Genomic DNA, 23,808 nt, shown 5'->3' with positions numbered 1-23,808 from the left:
TCCCCAGGTATTAATGAGTCATATCAGATGGGTCTATTTCAGGTTTTGGCTGCAATTCTTCATCTGGGAAACGTGGAAATAAAAGATAGAGATTCAGACAGCTGTATCATTAATGTAAGAATTGAAAAGAAGTTACTTATTTTTATCATTGAATACTTTTTTAATGTTTATACACATAAATATATACTGTATATGTATGCTTTGGACGCATCATAAAACATCACAAAGATGTGTATGGCATGGAATATTAAATTTATAAGGAATGTGGAGTAAATAGGAAAGACAAACTGTCCCTCATGTTGTACCGATTATTTTCAATTACCTAATGTCAAGCTCCAACTTTTCTTAAAAGGAGGGCCTCACTAAACTGCTAAAAATGAGATAAAAAAAGAATGCATTGATACATTTGTCGTGTTGAAGTTGACCACCTTACTAATCTTATTTCCCTTTTAGCCCAACAATCGGCATCTGACAGCATTCTGCGAACTGGTAGGAGTCACCTACCAGGACATGTCTCAGTGGCTTTGCCACAGGAAGCTGAAGACAGCAACAGAGACATATATAAAGACACTCCCTCGTCTGCAGGCGACTAATGCACGTGACGCACTGTCCAAACATATCTACGCCAAGCTTTTCAACTGGATTGTAGAGCATGTGAACAAGGCTCTGATCACCAATGTCAAACAGCATTCCTTCATAGGGGTCCTTGATATTTATGGGTATGTTTGTGGATCTGCTGCCATTTTAAGTGAAAGAAGGCAATATTTCTATCAGAGCTATAGTTTAAGTGAGTTACATTGTAGTGAACCACAAACGTGTTGCTGTCTCCACTTTTCACAAGAATTAATTTTCAGAACCCTATGAGACCAAGTCAATTCAAAGCACTTTCCCTGAATATTGATTTGTATTATTGAGCCTAGTGAATGACCGCTCTATTTCTTCTGATTAGATTTGAGACATTCGAGATCAATAGCTTTGAGCAATTCTGTATCAACTATGCCAATGAGAAACTGCAGCAACAGTTCAACATGGTAAGAAGATGTACCATTTGGAGATGCTAAATCATATTTTAAATTGTTTGATGCAGATAGATAGCTGAATACCTAATTTGTGTTTTTTTTTTTTTTTTGCAGCATGTATTCAAGCTTGAGCAGGAAGAGTACATGAAGGAGCAGATCCCCTGGACTCTGATTGATTTCTATGACAATCAACCCTGCATCAACCTCATAGAAGCCAAGATGGGCATCCTGGATCTGTTAGATGAGGAGTGCAGGGTATTTTTGCTCTAATGATTTTACCTGCTGTGGTTTAGCTAAAAGTAGCCAAATCATAAGTCTTTTAATGATCTCCAGCCTGAACAAATTACTTTATTGGCTATCAACTTAACATGTGCATAGCTTTTTAATTGCAATACTAAAATACAAGTAGACAAAGTTGGGTCCTTTAAGTTATCACCTGGAAATTTTACAAAGTGTTAAGAAGATGTTGAGACGCTCTTCGGGAGTAAGAATAGATAGGATCAGGCCAAACTGACATTTTTTGAACTTGTAAAACTTGCACATGACTATATGGATAGAAGGGTGCTGTGGTTGGAACCACCTGGCAGGTGGCCTCGAGGAAGACCAAAAAGATGTATGGATGTAGTGAAAAACAACAAAGTTAGTTGGTGTGAAAGAAGAGGATTCAGAGAAGGGTCAGAGGGAGGAAGTTGATAATTGTGGTGACCTGAATGGAGCAGCCGAGAGAAGAATTTTTAAGTTCCCACCGAGAAACTGAACTCAAGCGCTCAGCTCTTTTGCCCCAAAAACAGTAAATTATTGTGTTGAGCTGTGATCCCGTTCAGTTAAATTGCATGTTTATATTTAATAAGCTTCGCAACCTATGCATATATGAAGACATACTGTCTCGGGTGCCACAGTGCAGGAAATAGTAAAATAGCCGACTCCTTTACATACTTTAATATCTCAGCCAAACAATGATAGCTAATCTCTTTGAGGTTCCTTTAGCACCGCAAGGTCATTTTACTGGCTGTTGACATTTTAGGTGGATCACATCACTGGCATTTTTGCAGAATGACTCAAAGAATTCAGCTTTGGCCATAAGTTTGTGAGCTAAAAAAGAACTCAGATGTTGGTGCAACAGTTGGAAGATAATTGCAAAGGTGCAGGTTCATATCTACCCATGCGGTTTTGCATTGTGTTTTGCCCAGATGCCAAAAGGGTCAGATGATTCATGGGCCCAGAAGCTGTACAACACCCACCTGAAGACATGTTCCCTCTTCGAGAAGCCGCGCATGTCAAACCGCGCCTTCATCATCCAACATTTTGCTGATAAGGTGAGACCAAGTGACATTCTTTGTTTTGTTTGCATAATGTGTTTCATGGACTGCATTAAACTGTTTTTTGTAGTAGTGGTTACACCTTGAATCTAACTCTTCTAACTCTTCTTTCATTTCCAATTGAACTAGCAAAGGCTTAACAGAAAACAGACTGATTGATGAGTGTCTGTCTGTTTTTAGCTGAGTAGAAATTTAGGAACAGATTGTCCATTGCAGTTATTTTTAGGATCCCTGGAGGATAAATGACTTTATTGTTGTTGTCACACTGAAATGCACTTTTACAATGATTTTTTTAAACTGCGTGGCAGTTAACTTCAGTTATGTGGTAGAGGTATCATTTCCTCTAATGAGGTGCAGTTTAATACAGTTTTATTTTTCATATCTGTTTTTAGTCTTTGGGTGGAGGTTACAGATAAATGGGTCAAGGACTTGTGCCAGGTTTTCAAAGAGAACCCCAATTATTAAAATGGATCTGTTGAAACACATCATATACAATCTGGGCCAGTATTGATTTTTTTGTTTTTTATTGCTTTCAGTTGTCACAAAGGGGTGATTTCAGGAACAAGGCCAAAGCTGTAAATTCTGACTAAACCAAAATAATGTCATATTGGAATTTCAGGTTTTTATTTGGAATTGAGCTGTTCCCTTAAAAGATTAGAAAATTAAAAACTGTCTGCTACCGATGTAGTATTGTAAGCACATAGATTAAAAAAATGTTATTCAAAGGTTGCTCCACTAGGTACCAAAATCAGTACCTACAATTTTCACATTTCAAACAGGTAAGTAGAAAAATAGAAAATAAAATGATTGCCCTGAAATCCCATCAAATGACCTCACAGTTGATAATACGAATAATGTGACTGTTTTTGTCGTACAGGTGGAATACCAGTGTGAAGGTTTCCTGGAGAAGAACAAGGACACAGTGAATGAAGAACAGATCAATGTGCTGAAGGCCAGCAAGGTGAGACGCACATGGCATGAACACACATCAATTTTATATTGAAGCAGTAAAAAGGAGACCCTACAGTGGCGTTTCATTGTAGATTTATATCCTGAGAGCCATTTGGACACAGCGGTGTACACATCAAAATTTGAGGCAGGAGAGCTTTTGCTCTGTTTGAGAAAAATGGGCTGTTTACTGGCAAGAATGAATTGCCAACTCTTAGATTTAGGTTAGCAGTGCCCCCCCCCCTCCCCCTATTTGCAGAGATAATCAAGCTTTCAGTAATGAACAAATCACGATCATCCATAAAACTGTTAAGTAATTAATTTATTCATTCATTATCTGTACCGCTAAACCTGCAGTCAGGGTCGCAGTGGGGCTGGAACCTATCCCAGCTGCCAGGGTTCACCCTGGACCATTCGTATGAAATAATAACAAGGGAAACATGCAGACTTGCGGTAAATACAGAGGAATAAAGTTGAGCCATGTAAAGAAGCTATGGAAAAGAATTAGCGGAAGCTACGCTAAGAGCAGAAGTGAGCCTTTGTGAGCAGCAGTATGGTTTTATTCCAAGAAAGAGTATCGCAGCTGCATAGACTGTCGATAGAGAAGAATAGAGAATTTCAGATGGATGTTTTCAGCGGAATTTCAGAGGGCCTTTGTCGACCTAGAAAAAGCACACAACAGGGTGCTGAGAGAGGAAATTTGGTAAGGTATGAGGAAGTCTGGAGTGGACGAGAGGTATGTTAAAGTGGTGCAGGACATGTATGACAGATGTAAGACAATGGTGAGTTGTGCCATAGTTGTGACAGAGGAGTTCAAATATGAGGTGGGACTGCATCAGGGGTCAGCTCTGAGACACGCCTTTTCACTGTGGTGATGGGTAGGCTAACAGATGAAGTTAGATGTCAACTATGAGGTTTGCACATGGCATTGTGACCTGTAGTGAGACCAGGGGGAAGGTTGAGCAAAATCTATAGTGCTTTAGAAGGAAAGGACTGAAGGTTAGCTGTAGAAAGATAGATTGTGTTTGAGTGACAGGGACCCACGTGAAACACTGAGTCTACAGGGAGTGGAGATAAAGATGGAAGAGGATTTTATTATATTTTAGATTTTGGCTATCTCTAAAGGGACTATCATAAAGGAAAAGAGAAATATATACAATGTCATGGTATTAATGTTTTGTTTTAGAAGTTGTTTTCATATTTTGTATTTAAAAAAAAGTTAAGTTAAAAAAGTCAGTTACAGGGATTCTGCAGACCACTGAAATCACTTTTTTCAATTAAATAAGCTATGTGAATGTTATAGAATATTGTCTCTTATAGACTTCAGCTGCTGCAGAGCTAGGTAAGAGACAATGTCTATTCTGACTTCTAATATAACTAATATGCACAGAGGGATCATGTGTTTTTTGTATGTCTGAATCAGTAACACTGGAAAAAAAATGGGTAGCTTTATTCAGTCAAATCAGAATTTTATTGATTATGCCTTCATTGTTTTGGAATACTGCTCTGCGTACCAAGTGTTTGTTATTCATGAGATGGTTTATAAATATGTATAAGGTGGTCACACAGGACCAAAATTGCACATCAAAAAAAAGCAGACATGAACATGTAAATGTAATTTTACTGAAATGCTACACCAACACTACACACTGATGTAGTTAAATATTTTGTGCACAAAAGCAAACATGTAATCAATACCTTTATAGGCTACTGAGTGAAAGAGAAATGCTTTACTTACTCGAAATGTTGTTGCCTATACTTTCATGATAACGTAATTATTGAATGATAAAGTAATGCATAATGCCTCAAGCTGAATTTCTTGATATGAAATGTTAAATTCGTGAATTAAATGTGATCTTTCTGTGTAAGGCGGTCAAAATATAGAAATTCACAATCTTTCTATATAATCAGTTTATTCAGTGAATTCCTCCCTTTTGATCGACGACCAAAGCAGTGACTTAGAAGGAATGAGTGAAACAAATGGCAGAAATCCATCTCCCATGTTTCATTTGATGCAGTGTTTGGATTAAATGGCTGATGAATTATATCTACAAGGCAGGTTGAATGATACCCAAGGTAGCAGTGCATCTTTCTAGGTTGTACTTGATCCAGCAAAATAATTTGATTACAGGGTTTATGATCTTTTAGGTGCTAAATATTTTAGTTTACCTGCCAGTTAACAAATTTTGTATGTAAAACTAAAGTAATACAATCAGAGAATAGATGTATCAGCACTAAAGGTTAAGTATCTTGAAGGTAACACACACCAGCAATGTCTTCATTAATATAAATGAAGTGGGATTAGACAAAGCAAAATTGTTCCGCTATACACATCAGTATCTCCCTGGATCTGCAAGGTTGCACCATGATAATTTTCTGTGTGACCAGGCCAAATATGCCATGCATTTATGCTGTTTCAAATGAGCGATCCCTCCTTTTTAACATACAACAGAGAAGATGCATTTAAGTTATTCAGCTCAGCAGACTAGGATTTTAATGTCTGACTTTGGTTCTAGTGTTGAATATGCCTTTGTTGGAATGTTGGCTCCACCTGCAGCCTTTAAAAATATCTGTACATATGCTGTTCGTAACTGCAATTGGATCCTGCAAAACTCACTGAACTCTCATGACGTCTGCAGTAAATCTAGAAGCATGGTGCAGTAATCATAAATTTCAGCTGATAAACTTTAGTCTTTTTTTATTTATATTCATATTTATTGTTATTGGTACACTGCTGTGACAAAAGAATTTCCCCTAAGGGGATCAATAAAGTATTATTATCTATCAAATTGTACACAGAGAGTATCTGTATTTTGTAGGATCTGAATTCAGTGAAAGTGCACCACTAAGATCTGTGATGTAATTTTTATTTTTTATTTTTTTTGTGCAAATAAAATATCACCCCATCACATTCTTCCTGCTTCATCATAAAAATTGTGGTTTGAATTGTAGATGTATAATATGAATGAAGAATGGGAAGAGCTGTCAATTTATTTGCCCTTGTTATATTTCTTTTTTGTTTTTATATTTTTCACGTTTTGGTGTCCCTTTAACTTTTTCTTTTGTCATTGTGTCATTGTGTTTTTCGTTATTGTGTCTCCCATACGTCGTTCATGTATGTTTGGTTCTGTCCTCATCATGACAACCCCTCCCCACCAACAGAAGGTAAACCGAAGCGTTTATGAAACGCTGTGCCGCCTATAGTGCTTTCTTGAATTCCTCTCATTCTGTTTTTATCCTTCTCTCTTGCTGTCTGGCACTGTGTTATTGTCACTCTAACAGCACTGAGGAGATTGAACTTGTGTTTTTCCTTGCCATTGTTTGCTGCATGAGGAGCACTTAAGACACTTGGGATTAAAAGAAATGCAGAATTGGTTGCAAAAACATGACGCAAAAGAAGGAATTTCTTTTGCAAACTGAAGCTGAGAGCAAGTGGTATGGAAAACCTCTGAGGTCGCCACATTTGAGTAGGCTGGCAAGAACGGCAGCATGGCATCGCTCTGAGCACAACAGGAGGTCATGAAGCTGAGCATTTTATGCATCATCATATAATCTTGTGGTTATATGGAACACATCTAATGTGTGTGTGTGTGTGTGTGTGTGTGTGTGTGTGTGTGTGTGCGTGTGTGTGTGTGTGTGTGCGTGCAGGTGCGTGTGTGTGCGTGTAGGTATGTGTGTGTGTGTGCGTGTAGGTGTGTGCGCACGCACGTGTGTGCCTGGATGTGTGCCATACTAAATATTCATTAATTATTGTATTGGCTATACAAAGCCATGCAGTCATGTATGGCAGCATTATATTGTCATATATGATGGAACATAACATCACTACACTATTTTACAACCTTGTAACATCTGATTTTGTGTGAGTTTAACAAATGCTAACCAACAAATCAAACACCCTCTCATGTGTCCACTCTACCAATGAGACATCTTTTCCGCTTTATTAAGCAAAGTTTTTTTTATTTTTATTTTGAATAATTTTTAGATTTGTCTGATTTATGCATTTTTAAGCAAATACTCAACTGGCATCAAATTTGATAGGCTGTTTATAAATAGGGGTGTAACAATGCACAGTAGCTGCACTTTATCATGATTCTAAATTAGAATAGGCATCAACAGGCCTAACAATTTATTGTGTCAATATGTCTGTACCTCAAAACACAAGAGGGCCCAGCAGATGTTTCAGTTTTGCTCAATACATCTGTAACAAGATGAAGGTTCAACAAAGAAACAGAGGGAAAATCAGAAAGCGTTACATTATGAACGGTTTTCTAGGTGTTCTGTGCAAAAGGTGCAGTGAACACACAAAGCTTTTTTAAAATTCTTACACTCAAAAAATGATCCTTGGGTATTAAACTGCGACCCTTGTATTGTCTTAAACCCCGAAATTACTAGTTTAGTGTATTGTTACACCCCTATATATTAGCACTAAGGAAACCGCATGCGACTGAAGGTGATTGCAGGAAAGTATATATGGAGTCATAAACTTTCATACACTATCATTAGCATCTTTACCATCTTCTAAACTGTCTTGGTGCTTCTGCTCCCAGTTTGACCTGTTGGTAGAGCTGTTCCGAGATGAGGAAAAAGCTACAAGTCCCACCGGTCAGGTCCCGGGGACGGGAGGCAGAACCCGCCTCAGCATCAAACCAGACAAGGGCCGAGACAAGACCAGCAAGGAGCACAAGAAGACCGTTGGTTGCCAGGTTGATACTCTCTTCTCTGTCATATCACGGATTTTGGATAATAATTATTCAAATGGAGGGCTTTCAGGGTTTTTTAGTCCTTCCTTCTTTTAAGAATTATCTATCACCTAATAAGTTTTATATTCTCTTGTTAACTTGAAATGCCCTTGTGTCATTCTTAGTTTCGTAACTCTCTTCAAATGCTGATGGACACTTTGAATGCAACCACTCCACACTATGTCCGCTGCATCAAACCCAACGACTTTAAGCTGGCTTTCTCGTGAGTCTCCCCTTCTTGTTTATTAATGAAATATTTTACTTTGCCATCAAGCAATCTGTTCAGTAAGTGTCTTTCATACTAGAAATACTTCTATTCTCTAAAGGCTACTATTGTTTATGCAACATGGTCATACTGACTATTTGGTCTTTGCAGGTTTGACCCTAAGCGTGCAGTGCAGCAGCTCAGGGCCTGCGGTGTTCTGGAAACTATTCGCATCTCTGCAGCAGGTTTCCCATCCAGGTACTGACTTATCACTGCAACCAGCATGCGCCTCTTAAGTTGTCATTGATAAGTTCTCTTTTTCTTCTAGGAATATATTTTTAGAGTAAAAAAACAAAAACAAATAGCAGCTCACCTCACACCCTAATCAGTAGCAACAAAGTCATTCATGTTGAAAAAGATGAATTCGACCGGCAGACTTATATCCCTGATTTTGAAAAATTATATTTGCTTAGTTATACATTAATTTCTAATAAATGACCCATAGATTCATTTCTGTTAATCATTTTATATCAGCAGAATTTAATGCTCATAAAAAAGGAGAATTGTTAATTTGGTTTCAAGGTTGGAATAAAAGACAACAATATACACATACTGTTGTAATTTACATTTTTTGTAAACAGAAATTTTTCTTTGCCTTTATTAAATACTGCTTTTGACAGAAGTACTGAACATATGGAAGTCTGCTAACATTTCAATTTACAAACTCTCAGCTTGCACTTTTTAAATACATATGTTTAATTTGCACAACCATTGCTAACCATGGCACAATAGACAAGAAACCAGCATACAATCCTTTTTACATTGTTTACATTTCTGTAGAGTTGTAGTCTACCATTTCATTGCAATGCTCCAATTGTACCATTATGTTTTAATTTTAAAATTATATAAAGACTTTCCTTTCTGGCATTCACTATGGACAAGCATAGAACAAATTCATTGTACAGGGGAACACATTTCCTTACTGTGAATATGTTAACAAAAATTGAATCTTTAATCTTGACTAATATGTGTGTTTGCACCACAGATGGACGTATCAGGAGTTCTTCAGTCGTTATCGAGTGCTGATGAAGCAGAAAGATGTTCTCCCTGACAAGAAGCTGACCTGCAGAAATGTTCTGGAGAAACTTGTCCAGGTCAGATTGGTCGGATTGGATTCTTCCCTCTGCTTACACAGCACGCCCACTTCTTAATTCTGTCTCACTGAAGACTAAAACTCTTTCTTCATCTTTACTTCAGGATCAGGACAAGTACCAGTTCGGTAAGACCAAGATATTCTTCAGGGCTGGCCAAGTTGCTTACTTGGAGAAGCTGAGGGCCGACAAGTTGCGTGCTGCCTGCATTCGCATCCAGAAAACCATTCGCTGCTGGCTAGCACGCAAGAAGTATCTACGCAAGCGCAGCGCAGCCATCACGATCCAGAGGTTCACCAGAGGATATCAGGCTCGCTGGTGGGTTACCCAGTCTGATCACCTGTGTCCCCCTTTAGTCATTCAGCTTTCTGACATATTTGTTGTTGTGAATCAGGGCTTGGTAAATAGTAGAATTGTACTTGTCTTGGGTTTATCATACAGCTACATGTACGAATTCATATTTAAAAAACAGAGACTTGTGAATTCGGTCTTATTCTTACTTTGTCTCCTCAGCCTGGTCAAGTTCATGCGTCGCACTCAGGCAGCTACAGTCATTCAGAAATACCAAAGGATGTACATGGAGAAGAAGCGCTACAGGCAGAAGCAGGCTGCTGCTCTAGCCATTCAGACAATCCTCAGAGCTTACATGGCCCGACAGAAATATCAATCGGTAAGACCAATCGATCATAATCAATGTGTTCTTCCTGTTATTAGTCCTCTCCTTAACCCATATTACAAGTAGGAAAAGGAAAAGAACGCACAAAAAGGAATGATTATCACCTTGATAAATCTGTTACCATTTCAAATGTGAAATCCTTGAAATCCACATTTGTGCAACTCTTTGCCTTTCTTATGTCTGCAGCTGCTAAGGGAGCACAAGGCAGTGATTATTCAGAAGCATGCTCGTGGCTGGCTGGCGCGATGCTGGTACAAGCGCTGCCTGCGATCCATCGTCTACCTGCAGTGCTGCATCCGCAGAATGAAGGCCAGGCGTGAGCTGAAGAAACTGAAGATCGAGGCTCGCTCTGTGGAGCACTTCAAGAAGCTCAACAAAGGCATGGAGAACAAGATCATGCAACTGCAGAGGAAGATTGATGAGCAGGTGAATTTCATTTTTTCAGCCTTGTCATTTTGCATTTCCAATGAACGTGCTTTCATGTTATATTTTTTTATTTGAGTTGTCTAACGTTCCTGTTGAAATATCATTCAAACGTCCCTAGCATAAGGAAAACAAATCTGTCAACGAGAGGCTGGCTGGTTTGGAGAGTTCCTACACAACAGAAAGCGAACGGATGCGCGGGGAGCTAACCAGGCTACGCGGGTATGAAGAGGAAGCCAAGAACAAAAGCAACCAAATGATCTCCCTCATGGAGGAGCTTGAGAGGCTGAAGAAGGAGCTAGCCACTACACAGCAGGAGAAAAGGACCATTGAGGACTGGGCACAAACCTACAGGGACGAAATGGAGAAAGTATGGTCAAATCCACATCTTTCCTTTTTTATGTGTTGTCCCAATACTCCAACAAGATTCCATGTACAGAGATTGTGCGTCTCCATTTGTCCGTCCCTGCAGATGAGTTTATTCTCCTTCTTTGTCTTTGTGTTAGATCAGAGAGATTCCTCTTTTTCAGTTGATGAACTGAAGTCGTACTTTCTTTAACTTTCTTTTTTCACGTTAGTTTTCCCTCTGACTGATCAGGTCACAACTAGTCATCACAAGATGCCACTAATTAGTGTTATTTTCCCTTAGAACTCCTGTAAAATCCACACCCAAAAACATCTTTACATATATTTTGGTATCCAAGGCAAACATTTTTTCCCCAATTTAGGAGCCACAGAGAACCAAGGGTTATTGGGGACGTGGTGGGCTCAGAGGGCAGGGTTGCTCTGGGGCAGGTGAGCTCTGGAGAATTGTAGTGTAGGAGTATTGTGTTAGTCGTTTAAACCGTTGAACTTGGTATGTTTTGTGTTGTATTCGTCGTTATTGTAAGGCTCACTTCTACACCAATTTGTGGAGTTCATCAAATCTGAGAAAAACAAAAGCCAAAAACCAAAATAATAGATTTAGGTCTGTTTGGAATTAAACAAACTATTATTTGACCTTGATCCTGCTCTGACCTCTATTTTAAGAATTTATTTGAGCAGTCTCCTGAAGATGTTTTCAAGTTAAAATAGAATAATCACCACTGGAAGCATCTTGTCAGTAATGATTCAATGTAATCGCTATTTAATTGGTATTTTGTTCGCAATTAATTCTATTATACAATTCAGTCCTTGTTTGATGTAATATCAGTTTTAATCGTGTCTCTTTCAAGAGAGTAGAGAAACATAATTGTTTCAATTGTGTCTTTTGAACGGAGTATCGCAAATATGAATCCATGAATCAAATTGTTATTGTGGAGTAAAATGGGATTAAAACAGCCAGCTTTTCGCAAGACATACAGTGAGGATAATTTGTGTATGTTTTTTTAGATGGTATCAGAGCTGAAGGATCAGAACGGTTCGCTGAAGAAAGACAAGGAGGACTTGAACAGGTTGATTCAGGAACAGAGTCAGCAGATGACAGGTATGAAAATCATTGAAAATATCCATCCGGTCATTTTAATGTCTTCTAAACTATACGGTATGTTTATCACTTTTTGATTGGATTTTGTGCCTCCAGAGAAAATGGCCCGCGTGATAGCAGAGGAGACTCAGCAGCTAGAGACAGATCTGAACGAGGAACGATCTCGCTACCAGAATCTCTTGTCAGAACACCTTCGCCTGGAGGACAAATACGACGACCTGAAGGAAGAAATTACTTCTTTGGTGAGGAAAAACTTTCTTATTCATCATACTCCAATAGACTGATGTGCACAATTAAAAAATCTCAATATAAAACAATTGTATTCCATCTGACTTTTTTTTCCACTTCCCAAAATTAGATTTCGTGTCATCTATAGACTTAAGGGAATATTCACTTTGCATGTTTGCTTTCTCTTCTAAATCTAGAACATCTCCAAGCCTGGCCACAGGAGAACAGACTCCACTCACAGCAGCAACGAGTCAGAATACACATACAACTCAGAGTTCGCCGAATTGGAAGAAGGTTCCCGTGCCGCAGAAGTAAGGAAGTAAAACCAGTCAACTACACATGTCTAGTTTAATAGTTTCTGCTGCTACAAAGTGTTACAGGGAAGTGCAGTAACCATTGTAAAATGTAGATATGGGTAATAAACTTGCACTTTCACGTTGCGAAAAAAGTTTGCCCCAATTTACCGATTATAATTTATTCAAATCCTCTTTGATAGAATATTGACTTCTCTTTCTCGACAGTAGAGGTGTCATCATGAATGCACCAGAAAACAAGGGGAATTTGAAAAGGGCATGGCGACTGATAACAATCTTTATTGTGCACATAGTTGGTATATTACACCTCAGTCCCTACTTCAAACCACTCAAATATAAGCTGATGGAATTTTTTGGCTGAGTTGCAGGTAGTCTCTATGTCATTATTATATCTTCACCTTGAATAAGTTGGACACCAAAGGGAATCCTGTTCTTACATTTGTTCTTTCAAAAGCTTCATATTTGTGACCGGTTTTTATGTCGGCCAACGAAAGACAGATAAAACCATATGTGTCATCACATTTCACTGCCCTACAGGATGTGACACGGGGAATAGACACCTCACTAACTCTCAAGCTACAGAAGCGTCTCACAGAACTGGAGCAAGAAAAGCAATCCCTGCGCAACGAACTGGAAAACAAAGAAGAGCAGTTCCAGCGCGCAAGAGCCAGGGTACACACTCCAACCTGTCAAATTCAAAAACTGATTACATTTGGTATAAGGACATCGCATTCTTGTATTGAAAACTATGGTATAAGATTGGAAACACATGTTAATTCCTCCTAATAACCATTCTTTGTTACAACTTTTAGGATGATGCAGAATTTAAAAAGGCCCGTGGAGCAGAGCTGGAGTACGAGTCCCTTAAGGTGAGCTGAGTTAGACGAAGAAAAGTGGCCATGACACATGTTGACATTTAAAAAAACAAAGTTTGAAGAAGTAATGGTGCAAAGATCCGACAAAAAAAGCCTTGTGTGATCTCGATCATGTACTCTGAACTGCTTCCCTTCTCAGCGGCAAGAGCTGGAGTCAGAGAACAAGAAGCTGAAACATGACCTGGCAGAGATGAGACAAAGCCTGTTGGCAAATGCAGGTACAGGTGCCGGGGCCCCGGGCTCCCCTGCTTACAAGGTACTCCTGGATCAGCTCAATGCTTCATGTGAGGAGTTGGAGGTGCGTAAAGAGGAGGTGTTGATCCTGCGCTCCCAACTCGTCAGCCAAAAGGAGGCCATGCAGCACAAGGTACAGAAATTGTTTCACTTGTTTCTCCCACATTATATTTTTTTTGGAAAAGGGAAATACCCTGGTGCTCCCATATATCTCCTCGGTATGAGAAACAGAGAAATGTTGACATAGATGTCTCTACTTGCATCCACTCCTATGCGTTTGTCCTCTCATCGTCCTCAGCTTTTCTGTTTTTTTCGTAGTCTCTCAAGAAATCCATTTTTCTTTTCTGTTTTTGATACCTGAATGACATTTTATAACTTTGCACTCACAGGGACCACGGCTTGCTCCTGTAATGTTTTTAAAAAAAACCTGCACAAATGCCTTTAATTACTTTAGAGACCTCCCACGTCACATTTTAGTTCACAAGTTCTTATTGTCAATGTTCATTTTGTTTGTCTAATTCTCCTGTGTCCTGTCTCTATCTTCTCTCTTCCATCCATGCTTTCCCACAGGATGAGAAGGTACAGTTGAAAAAATCATCCTGCATGGCTATTATCACAGTTTTGCTTTGAAATAAAACTTTATAAAATTAGGTCTTTCATCAAACGGAATCCATCAAAAATGCTCAGAGACCCAAATTTACAAAAACATATACTGGAATGCATTTGTGAATTTCCTTGAATAACTTTATCCTTATCATACCATTAAATCAGTGATAGTAATTCTCTGTGAAGTGAAATTCCTGCTTCACAGAAGCATGGGAACAAATCCTTATCACAGTAGCCGGAACCCTTGAAATGAGTTCAAATATTATCAAATGAGAAACTTTTGTCTCTTTGACAAAGGATCAGAAGCATTCTGCTCTCTTTAGGCTCAGTCAGTCAAATCTGATCAGGGATGTGAGAATATTTAAACTATGTTCTTGAAACCATGTTCTTCCTAAAACTGTCACAAGTAGTGATTCTCTGTGGCTGATTTAGAACAGACATTTTGTATGCAGCCTTTCATATAATCATGATAACAATAAACTTAAAGGGGCCATGCTCTCTATTTTAAACTGCTTCTCTTTAATTGATTTTAAATTGCCTGGCTTTATTATTGCAGAATTGAGCACAGTTGTCTTCTGTCATACCATATTCCCACAAATACTGATTGAATTTTTATATGTCTTTGAAGGGGAAAAAGTAATAATGTAGAAAGAAATCACTTAATTGTTTTGTGTGGCTTTAAACAAAGTTTTGAATTGAGTGATGGGCAGAGAACGAAGATATTACATGGTCCGATTTTCCTTGAGCTCAGCCTCAATTTCAATTTCAAAAAGCCTGACCTTTAAAAGGTATTATAAATTTATGCACAAATTTGTAGATATATATGGTCCCAGCCATGGTTAGAGAATTAGCTTCAAATTAGATGTTCACGCTGAGTAATATATGCTTCTTATCCAATTGAAATATGTGACATTTATCCATGTTACTGATCAGCTGGAGCTCAGGTCTCAGTGCTGTCACTTCATGCAGCAGCACCTCCTCTTGCGAAAGCTAGTGGAAGCGTCTACTGCTGTGAGACGATGTCCTCAGTAGATGCGTGACCGTCATTTAGTCATCATTTGATGGTTTGACACTGTTTCAGCATGAGGCTCCAAGTGGTTGATGATTGTCAGAGTAAAAGGTCAATCACAACCGGCAGCTGCTGTGATGCTGGCAGGGAATCAGCAGCACGCATGCTGAGTGCCCACAGCAGTGTGAAGAAACTGTTATGAGGCCATTAACTTGCTTCTCTTGTTCATGAATCCAAACTCTACTAATGATGATTTGACATTTCTTATTCATATATTTTTATCATCATTGTGTTCCTTTCTTGACTCTTTAGGAAACCATGACTGAGCCCTCTGTTTATGTTGAGGATGTTTCCAAACTGAAGGATGCTGATGAGCTCAAGCAAGCTTACCTTGGCCTGAAAGACACTAACAGGTGCATTCACTGTCACTCCCTGCTCTCTTTTGTTTTCACCGTGTTTTCCGTACATTTCTAACATCTTCGATGCCCCAATCCAATCAAGTGTTTCTTATAGCTCACTGAGATCTGATCCCTTCGCAAATCATAAAGCTGTTTGTGCAGACGTGTCTGTGTGTGTGAACACTGCCTTGTCCTGTGCAGATCTCCAAGGTTCAGGCATAAGCCACTGGAAGTCTGTGATCTCCTAAGTAGGCTCAGGTAAACCATGAGACGTGGCCCATGCATCATGGAACAGAACATGCATGGCCACGCTGCCCTGGTTATGACTGAGGTGGTTACAATAAACTGAAATTAGCTAAATCAGCTGCATAAGCCTTGTATGGCATTTTCTGCCCTAACAGCATTACATGAATTTCGTAGCTCTAACCTAGATTTCAGGTCTTACGTATGCGCCAGCAGGAGATGGATGTATGTTTACATAAGTCTAATGATTTAATTGACTTTCAAATAAGGCTTTCTGGACTGCGTGTCTGCATGGATTTTTTTGTAGTTTCTTCTTCAACAAGCATCTTCTAAGCTGTGGGCAGATGGTGTATTCACACTTGGTTTGTTTGGAGAAGTTTCCTCTCTTACATTGTTTCAGAACAACTGTTCTTAAAAGACAAAAGCAAACTGTTACTCCCTGAAGATGCAGTGTGAACAGCATAGCATTGCTTCACAAAACAAATAGCTAGATAGTATTTGGTATGGAAGAACACATTGTGTTAATGCTTTCTATAGATTTCAGAAGCATAACAGTATTATGTTTGAGATATTATTCTGGAAGATTTGAATAACATGAAAGATATTTTTAACAAACATCAGTCATAGGAAACAGCTTACCAATTAACTGAAAATATTTTGATGAGCTCATACACTTTCCTATGCGTGGAAATTTACACAACACATTGTTAGTTGTTGAAAAATGTGATATGTTTCAGAAAAAGTGATTGAAAATGTCACTAATAACAAACAACTTGCTTCAGTATTGTATTTCTTTCGAACTATGAGCCATCAATCTATGTCTCTGAATAAAAAGAGTGACTAATATAACAAATGTAACAATTTTGCCTCTGAAGGGAAAACAATGCTAACCATCTCCATGAGTGAATACACCCCAGGAGGCAGTGTTGTTCAATAAATGAAGATTTACATATTGACAGCACTGTATTTAACAATAAATGGCATGAAGGCATGCTGGAGCTTCAAGGAAAATAAATGTGAATCTAATATCCATAGATAGACTGTCTTAGGAACTGACTTTGCAGTCCTGGCACAGCAGCTTTGAGGCTGTTGGAGGCCTTCTGTCTCAGCTTTATGGAATGAGTGTTGCATGAAATTGCATGTTTTTCCATTTCTTCTTTTTGTTATAACAGAGATGCACAGCACACCTCTGAGAAGTTTTTTTTTTTCCTTACAACCATGCCAAGAGTTGTTTTCACCTTTCATTCATCTTGTCTGATCGACATTATCATGTTAATGACATTAAAAGTAGATAAAGATGACCAAAAATCCACAAATAGTGACCTTCAGAGCTTAAGCATATACAATCAGAATAGACACAACAATAACAAAATCACATTATTGTGAGACTGAAGCTACATCAAATAACAGCAAAACTTTAGCATGAAATCAGTGGCAGGATATTCTGATATATGTATTGAATAATTCATTTTCCAAACTGCACAATAATACATTGTTTGTCAATTGATGTGGTCAAATTCTCTGACAAACCCTGTCATAGAATTTGAATATGTGTCAATTCTCAGGTGATCATAAAGGAGTTCTGGGGTCAGTAGTCCCAGTGGTAAATAATAAAATCAAGCATGTCACAGGTAATTGCCATTTTAGTGGATGGGTTAATAAGCAACAACAAATCCATCAAAGTTAAGTGATGAATGAATTAAAGTATCATAGTAGATAGGTCAGTGTCTGGGCTGCAGAACATATATATATTTATATTTTTTGTTAATTTTTCCTACATCTGTCTGGGTTCTCAAAAGTGTTCACTGTGCATCACTGTCTTTGTTTTTCTCATGTTTTATTTTGTGTGTTCCCTTGTACAAACTTCGACCTAGTGACACCAATCATAACAGACCAACAGAGAGCATACAGCACATAACAGAGCCTACATATACATATGTAAAAGTGAATTATGTGTTGTAAGTATGAGGTCAGCTCCTCATAACATGGTTGAAGCATTCAATCTGTTTCTAATCTATTTTTTAGAAACACTATAGGTTATATTAATTTTTGAAATATCACGCATTGAAGATATTGCAGATCCTCACATCCCATAAAGGACACATCAACAAGAGACACCAACATGCAGACACTTAGGTTTAAAGTAGGCATATCACCCTCCTCTTTGTTGATCCCATTCCTGCATCTTTATTTTGTTCATCCTGCTTTTCATGTTCCTTTGTGTTGTGTATCGGTCAGATCTGCTGCCCCAGACTTCCATAAACTGAATGAGGACGGAGAGCTGTGGCTGGTTAATCAGGGCTTAAAGGAGACCATCAGGTGGAACCGTGCTTTTCAGCATGACAATGTGCCTTTGCTATTACTCCGGAATAAATGTTTGTTACGGTTTTCTCTCACGCAAACTCAAACTTTGAGAGTTTTCTCTATTCAATTTTTTTTTTTTTCTTTGTTCATTTATTTTTTTTCCAAATGGATTGTCAGGAAGAACAATCCACAGTGACATCAGTTTAGATTTGATTTAAGAATTTTTTACTCAAAACCTCTTTCCTTGGATGTCCATGTAGATTAAAATGTTATCACCAATAAAAAAAACACCATCACAATATTAAGTCACATGACTTTCCATTTTCAATAACTTAAATAACTGGTCCTGAGTTTAAATGGCAAGCATTAATCAGATTAATGAGATATATGATTAAGTTTTTGAATGAGTTACTCAATGGTTTGTGAATAAGCAATTATATTGTTGCATTTCTATTTTACTGGTATGCTGTTTTAGAATGGCATTAAAATTCAAGTTTAGCACCTTAAAGTACACCTCTCAGGAAAAAAAATTACCAAAGCTGTTCTTATATTTTAGTATATTTTTTTAAATGTCATTTTTGGTTATTATTAATATTTCTACCAAAGCAACTTTGGGTATCAAATATTCATTAATTATCCACATTGTTACCATTTAAATGCTTGTTTTCATAATGCCGCTGTTAAGTTCATCTGCAAATTAAGGACGTTCACTGGATTAATATAATGATGTCATTCAGTACTTGCCTTTATGGGAGGAATTGTAGTGTGTCATGTAGCACAGAAAGATGTGAGGTCTGTAGGCCTGCATACGTGTGTGTGTGTGTGTGTGTGTGTGTGTGTGTGTGGATATTGCAATTTGAAGTACAATTACAGTTTCTACTCAAACAATAGATCATTTATATCACCACAACTGAAAATGTCATAAAAATTAAGGAAAGGGGGGGGGGGGGTGAAGGCGGTCATAATCCATAGTCGACAGTTTGAAAAGCACATGGCATCATTTAGACTGGTGTCGCTTGAAATAACTAAAATTCCATTTTCCACCAGAGAGATTTATTTGCAGAGCTTTCAACTATGTTTTAAGGTTTTTCAGGCTTATAAACTATTATTTGCCAAGATTGCTACCACGGGAATTTCCTAGCTCTTACACTTCCTGACTTCAGTCATTGAAATGCAGTTTGATGGTTAAAGTTATTAAACTGATTCACATAACATCTAGTGCTTTACTGTAAACTAGTTTACACACTTAATCTAACCTTCTAAAATATATCCTGAAAATGACACAGATTGACAGCATCATGGGGTGTTTCGGGTTACCAATACAATTCTTAGGACCTTAAAGCACTTCAGGAACAATTTCACCCACTTTAAACATTAAATAAAGAACCTGCTGATGCTAGAAAACTGGACAAGCATAAAAGTCTGATGAGTTTAAGCTTGGGACAATGTTGAATCAGGTTTTTAAGATGTTCTTATTTGGATTATCACCCCAGAATAAAGTGGAGCTCCATCACTTTTCGGAATAAATGTCTTATCTTTTAGAGGGGATGAAGTAGTATCTATTCTGAAGCACCACACTGATTTAAACTTCAGTCTTTCTCATTTCTTGTTCCTGGTGGAGTCTTTGTTTTTACATCTGTCCATTTTACCAGAAGGCCAATTTTTTGATATCCTTGATGAAGAATTTCATCAGCCCTCCATATTCCCTTAAATCCTCTCTTCCTCCTCATATTCAAATCAACGTATGGTGCTTATCATGCATCATATCCTCTTCCTCCCCAGATTACTGGAGCACCAGCTGCAGACACAGCGAAGGACTTACGATAGTGAGGTGGAATCATTGCGCGGTGAGCTGCAGAATGTCAAGGAGGAGAACAACCGTCAGCAGCAGCTCTTGGCACAAAACCTCCAGCTTCCCCCGGAAGCCCGAATTGAAGCCAGTCTGCAACACGAGATCACCAGACTCACCAATGAGAACCTGGTATGCTTCTCTTCTTTGTTACATGCAGGACAAATGCTATGGCCTTTTCTCCCTAATATACTACTGCTATATTCCTGTCAAATAAATGTATTAAATACTCTTAACAGTAATACTCAATATACAGGGATGTACTCAAGTTATTAGAGCCATCTGGTTTCAGCAAGCATGAATGCTGATCACATATTAACATGATTATAAAAAAGGACACTCACATTTTTGGGGCCAGGAGGGGTACATGCTCAGTGTTCGAAACATATATCCTGTTTTATGTTGATGTAACAATTAGTCTACTGAGAAAAAAAAGTGTTTGCATTTTCTGTTAGCTGCCTATCCTTTCCAAAAACTGAAATAACTGATTTGTTACAGGAAGAGAAATGTCCAGGTAAGCGGGAGTTTCAAAAGGAAGAAAAATTGTTCGCTTAGTTTGTTCAGTATGCTAGTTATATAATAACCATGAATGACAATTTTCTTTGCCAAGCACATTTATTCTCAGCCCATTAATTGCTGTTGCAGTACCATTACTTGTAACAGGACTCTCTGAACATGCTTTTTATTGCTTTGCTGATAATGAAAGATTATTACTATACAAGTTAAATATAAGAATTAATATTAAATCAAACCATTACTTAAACCAAAATTCTATTTTGGTTGAAGCAACACTCTTTCCTATGCAATGCCAGCAATCCTAAACATGCACGACACAAACATTTTCTTTTATGGTTTTAAACAATGATAAAAGATAGCTGACTTTATCCTGTCAGAAAAGCTGCTTGGGTTGCAGGAATCATCTCCAAGTGTGTGAAAGCATTTTCCACACAGTCATCCTGCGAGACACACTCATTTCTGTGAATGGTGTCACCTGACAGGAACTCATGGCTGACGACCCCACAGCTTCCAGAGAGGCTCGAGTCATCATTTTACGACGGATGGTTGTATGTAGAGAGTGTGCTGACCTGCGTGTCTGCATTTTGCATGCGTTACAACTAACAGGTTGCGTGTTGAACGTGGAAAACGGCCTTGCGTCTCTGTCAGCCTCCTCACAGCTGAACAACTCTGCAGCTTATTCGCTCTTTTAACAGCCAGCAGCTCCGCAGCTTCTACTTTCTTCCTATGAAATAAGCAGCTTCTACCTTGATGTGACCAACCAGCATTCTTCTTTGTGAACCTCCTACCTCTCATAAATGTAGTTATAAAAGCAGCAAAAACACTGTGACGCTACTGGAAAAATCGTAATTCATATGAATGGCTTTCCTTCTTTCTTTCTACCTAAGCTGTTGACTGCCAAAAAGCCACTGAAGGGGTTTCAACACAAAGGGCAACTGAGATGATACAGTATCTTTGTCTTTGTCCTCACTATTCTGTGTATGATTCTTGTCTTCGGTTCACTCCAGGATCTGATGGAGCAGCTGGAGAAGCAGGACAGAACCATCCGCAAGCTCAAGAAGCAGCTGAAGGTTTACTCCAAGAGAATTGGAGAGATGGGAGGTATAAGACTTAGTAAAAAATACATTTTTTTTCGAACACACAGAATTTTGTGTTTTTGCAGTTTACCCGATATATACTTATTTTATAAAACTGTCAGCCGGTCAAGCCGAGGGCCAGACATCACCAGGACAGGGTGTGGACGAGCCCATCCACCCAGTCAATATTCCCCGCAGAGAGAAAGACTTTCAAGGAATGCTGGAGTACAAGAAGGAGGATGAACTAAAACTGGTCAAGAATCTCATTCTTGGTAAGAGAACTTTTGATTAATAATGTGCAATTTGTGTAGTTCTTTATATTCTTATAAAGCGTTTGGGGAAAAACAAATTATTAGGAATTATAAGGCCAGCCAGAAATGATAAAGTCATCAAATCTGAGTCCAAGTTCAAAAGTTCAAAAGACAAATATATTTAAAGTTTGAAAACAGTTTGTGGCGTTTGCCCATCACTGAACACATTTCTCCTCTCCGTCTCCAGAACTGAAGCCTCGCGGTGTAGCAGTCAATCTGATCCCAGGTCTGCCAGCCTACATCTTGTTCATGTGTCTGAGGCATGCAGACTACCTCAATGATGACCAGAAGGTCCGCACTCTGCTCACTTCCACCATCAACAGTATAAAAAAGATCCTTAAGGTTTGTAGTGGTGTGCGTGTGCTTGTGTTTACAGAAAAATAAACCTACTGTGTTGACATTACCTACTGGCATTCAATTGATGTTGGGTTTTCTAGTGTCTCCTCATGGCCAGTTACCATAAAGATTGGGGCAAAATTTAACAGCCTATACAAGTGTTTGACATTATATAGCTCTCCCTCTCTCTATTTCCCTCTCTTGTTTTTTTAATTTTCTTCAGAATTCAGCTAATTAGACCATGGGTTACTGGTTCACCGGGTACCTTGTTTTCCCTCTTTCTATCAGAAACGCGGGGATGATTTTGAGACCGTTTCCTTCTGGTTGGCAAACACCTGTCGCTTCCTGCATTGTCTGAAACAGTACAGCGGGGATGAGGTGAGACTAATGGCAGACACAGGCATAACTCAGTAATACGAGTATTAAGAGTGTGTCACGCAAAAAGACATATAAGTGAGCTTGGCAGCGGTAATTCATAGGTTTTTATGTTTTAGGTCTTCATGAAGCACAACAGTTCGAGGCAGAATGAGCACTGTCTGTCTAACTTTGACCTGGCAGAGTACAGACAGGTCATCAGTGACCTGGCCATCCAGATTTACCAGCAACTGATTAAATGCATGGAGAACATCCTCCAACCCATGATAGGTAAAGCTCTTGTCTAAGATTTTGTGAGTGTGCAAAGGTCATTTATTTGTTCATCCGTACAAAATTGTAGAGTTGAAAGACACTATTATAGTTTGCGTGCATGTGTCTTTGTCCTTCAGTTTCTGGCATGTTGGAGCATGAGACCATTCAAGGTGTGTCAGGAGTGAAGCCAACCGGTCTCCGTAAGCGGACGTCCAGTATCGCGGATGAGGGCAGCGACACCCTGGACTCCATCCTGCGGCAGCTCAGCGCCTTCCACTCCACTATGTGCCAGCACGGGACGGACCCTGAGATCATGAAGCAGGTGGTGAAACAGCAGTTCTACATCATCGGAGCTGTCACCTTGAACAATCTGCTGCTGCGCAAGGACATGTGCTCATGGAGCAAAGGCATGCAGATAAGGTAGGGGTTGCACACGACATCGCTTTTATTTACGTGTCAACTATTACTGAAGACGCGTATATGTTGCAGGTACAATGTAAGCCAGTTGGAGGAATGGCTCCGAGACAAAGGTCTGATGACATGTGGAGCTAAGGAGACTTTGGAGCCTCTGATCCAGGCCGCTCAGCTGCTTCAAGTGAAGAAGAAGACGGATGAGGATGCTGAAGCCATCTGCTCCATGTGCCGGGCACTGACTACTGCTCAGGTAAACCATCTTGTCTTTCATATTCTTACACTGTGTCTGTAAAATTAATATATGTTCTTAAGTTGTAATACAACAATTTAAGGGTATATGATTTGATGTTTGAAAAAAATCACAGATTTATCATTCAGGTTTTTTAGAATTAGCTGAAAGTGAATTTTCCTCATTCTAGCTGATAAACCACCACACATATATGTCTAAAAAAAGTTAGCATCAAATGAGATGAACAATGGCTGCTCCTGTTTGTGTTCAGCTATATTGAAATTAGCAGTT

The 23,808-nt window shown here is 38.8% G+C and overlaps 1 protein-coding gene across 3 annotated transcripts in view; it reads left to right on the top strand.

Moving 5' to 3' along the window:
* The window catches only part of myo5aa (myosin VAa), a 51,207-nt gene that overhangs the window by 22,659 nt on the left and 4,740 nt on the right, over positions 1-23,808 (top strand). Inside the window, exons 9-40 of one of the 3 annotated variants that reach the window (XM_086174539.1) lie at positions 8-114; positions 454-719; positions 950-1,031; positions 1,134-1,274; positions 2,210-2,335; positions 3,216-3,299; positions 7,837-7,992; positions 8,154-8,251; positions 8,405-8,491; positions 9,279-9,387; positions 9,491-9,702; positions 9,898-10,054; positions 10,247-10,486; positions 10,605-10,853; positions 11,855-11,948; positions 12,045-12,190; positions 12,374-12,487; positions 13,028-13,162; positions 13,303-13,359; positions 13,505-13,732; positions 15,527-15,627; positions 15,814-15,870; positions 18,094-18,174; positions 19,942-20,140; positions 21,007-21,072; positions 21,532-21,625; positions 21,723-21,872; positions 22,099-22,253; positions 22,536-22,625; positions 22,742-22,892; positions 23,012-23,294; positions 23,364-23,538. In XM_086174539.1, coding sequence (XP_086030665.1) covers positions 8-114; positions 454-719; positions 950-1,031; positions 1,134-1,274; positions 2,210-2,335; positions 3,216-3,299; positions 7,837-7,992; positions 8,154-8,251; positions 8,405-8,491; positions 9,279-9,387; positions 9,491-9,702; positions 9,898-10,054; positions 10,247-10,486; positions 10,605-10,853; positions 11,855-11,948; positions 12,045-12,190; positions 12,374-12,487; positions 13,028-13,162; positions 13,303-13,359; positions 13,505-13,732; positions 15,527-15,627; positions 15,814-15,870; positions 18,094-18,174; positions 19,942-20,140; positions 21,007-21,072; positions 21,532-21,625; positions 21,723-21,872; positions 22,099-22,253; positions 22,536-22,625; positions 22,742-22,892; positions 23,012-23,294; positions 23,364-23,538 — 4,490 coding nt within the window. The remainder of the gene's footprint in view (positions 1-7; positions 115-453; positions 720-949; positions 1,032-1,133; positions 1,275-2,209; positions 2,336-3,215; positions 3,300-7,836; positions 7,993-8,153; positions 8,252-8,404; positions 8,492-9,278; positions 9,388-9,490; positions 9,703-9,897; positions 10,055-10,246; positions 10,487-10,604; positions 10,854-11,854; positions 11,949-12,044; positions 12,191-12,373; positions 12,488-13,027; positions 13,163-13,302; positions 13,360-13,504; positions 13,733-15,526; positions 15,628-15,813; positions 15,871-18,093; positions 18,175-19,941; positions 20,141-21,006; positions 21,073-21,531; positions 21,626-21,722; positions 21,873-22,098; positions 22,254-22,535; positions 22,626-22,741; positions 22,893-23,011; positions 23,295-23,363; positions 23,539-23,808) is intronic. The other 2 variants (XM_086174540.1, XM_086174541.1) reach the window with 2 other exon arrangements.

This window comes from Fistularia commersonii, chromosome 27 (genome assembly GCF_037954325.1).
Source record: "Fistularia commersonii isolate RoL2024-O1a breed Wild chromosome 27, RoL_Fcom_v1.0, whole genome shotgun sequence".
NCBI classification, from domain to species: Eukaryota; Metazoa; Chordata; class Actinopteri; order Syngnathiformes; family Fistulariidae; genus Fistularia; species Fistularia commersonii.
This window is presented reverse-complemented; position numbering and strand designations above follow the sequence as displayed.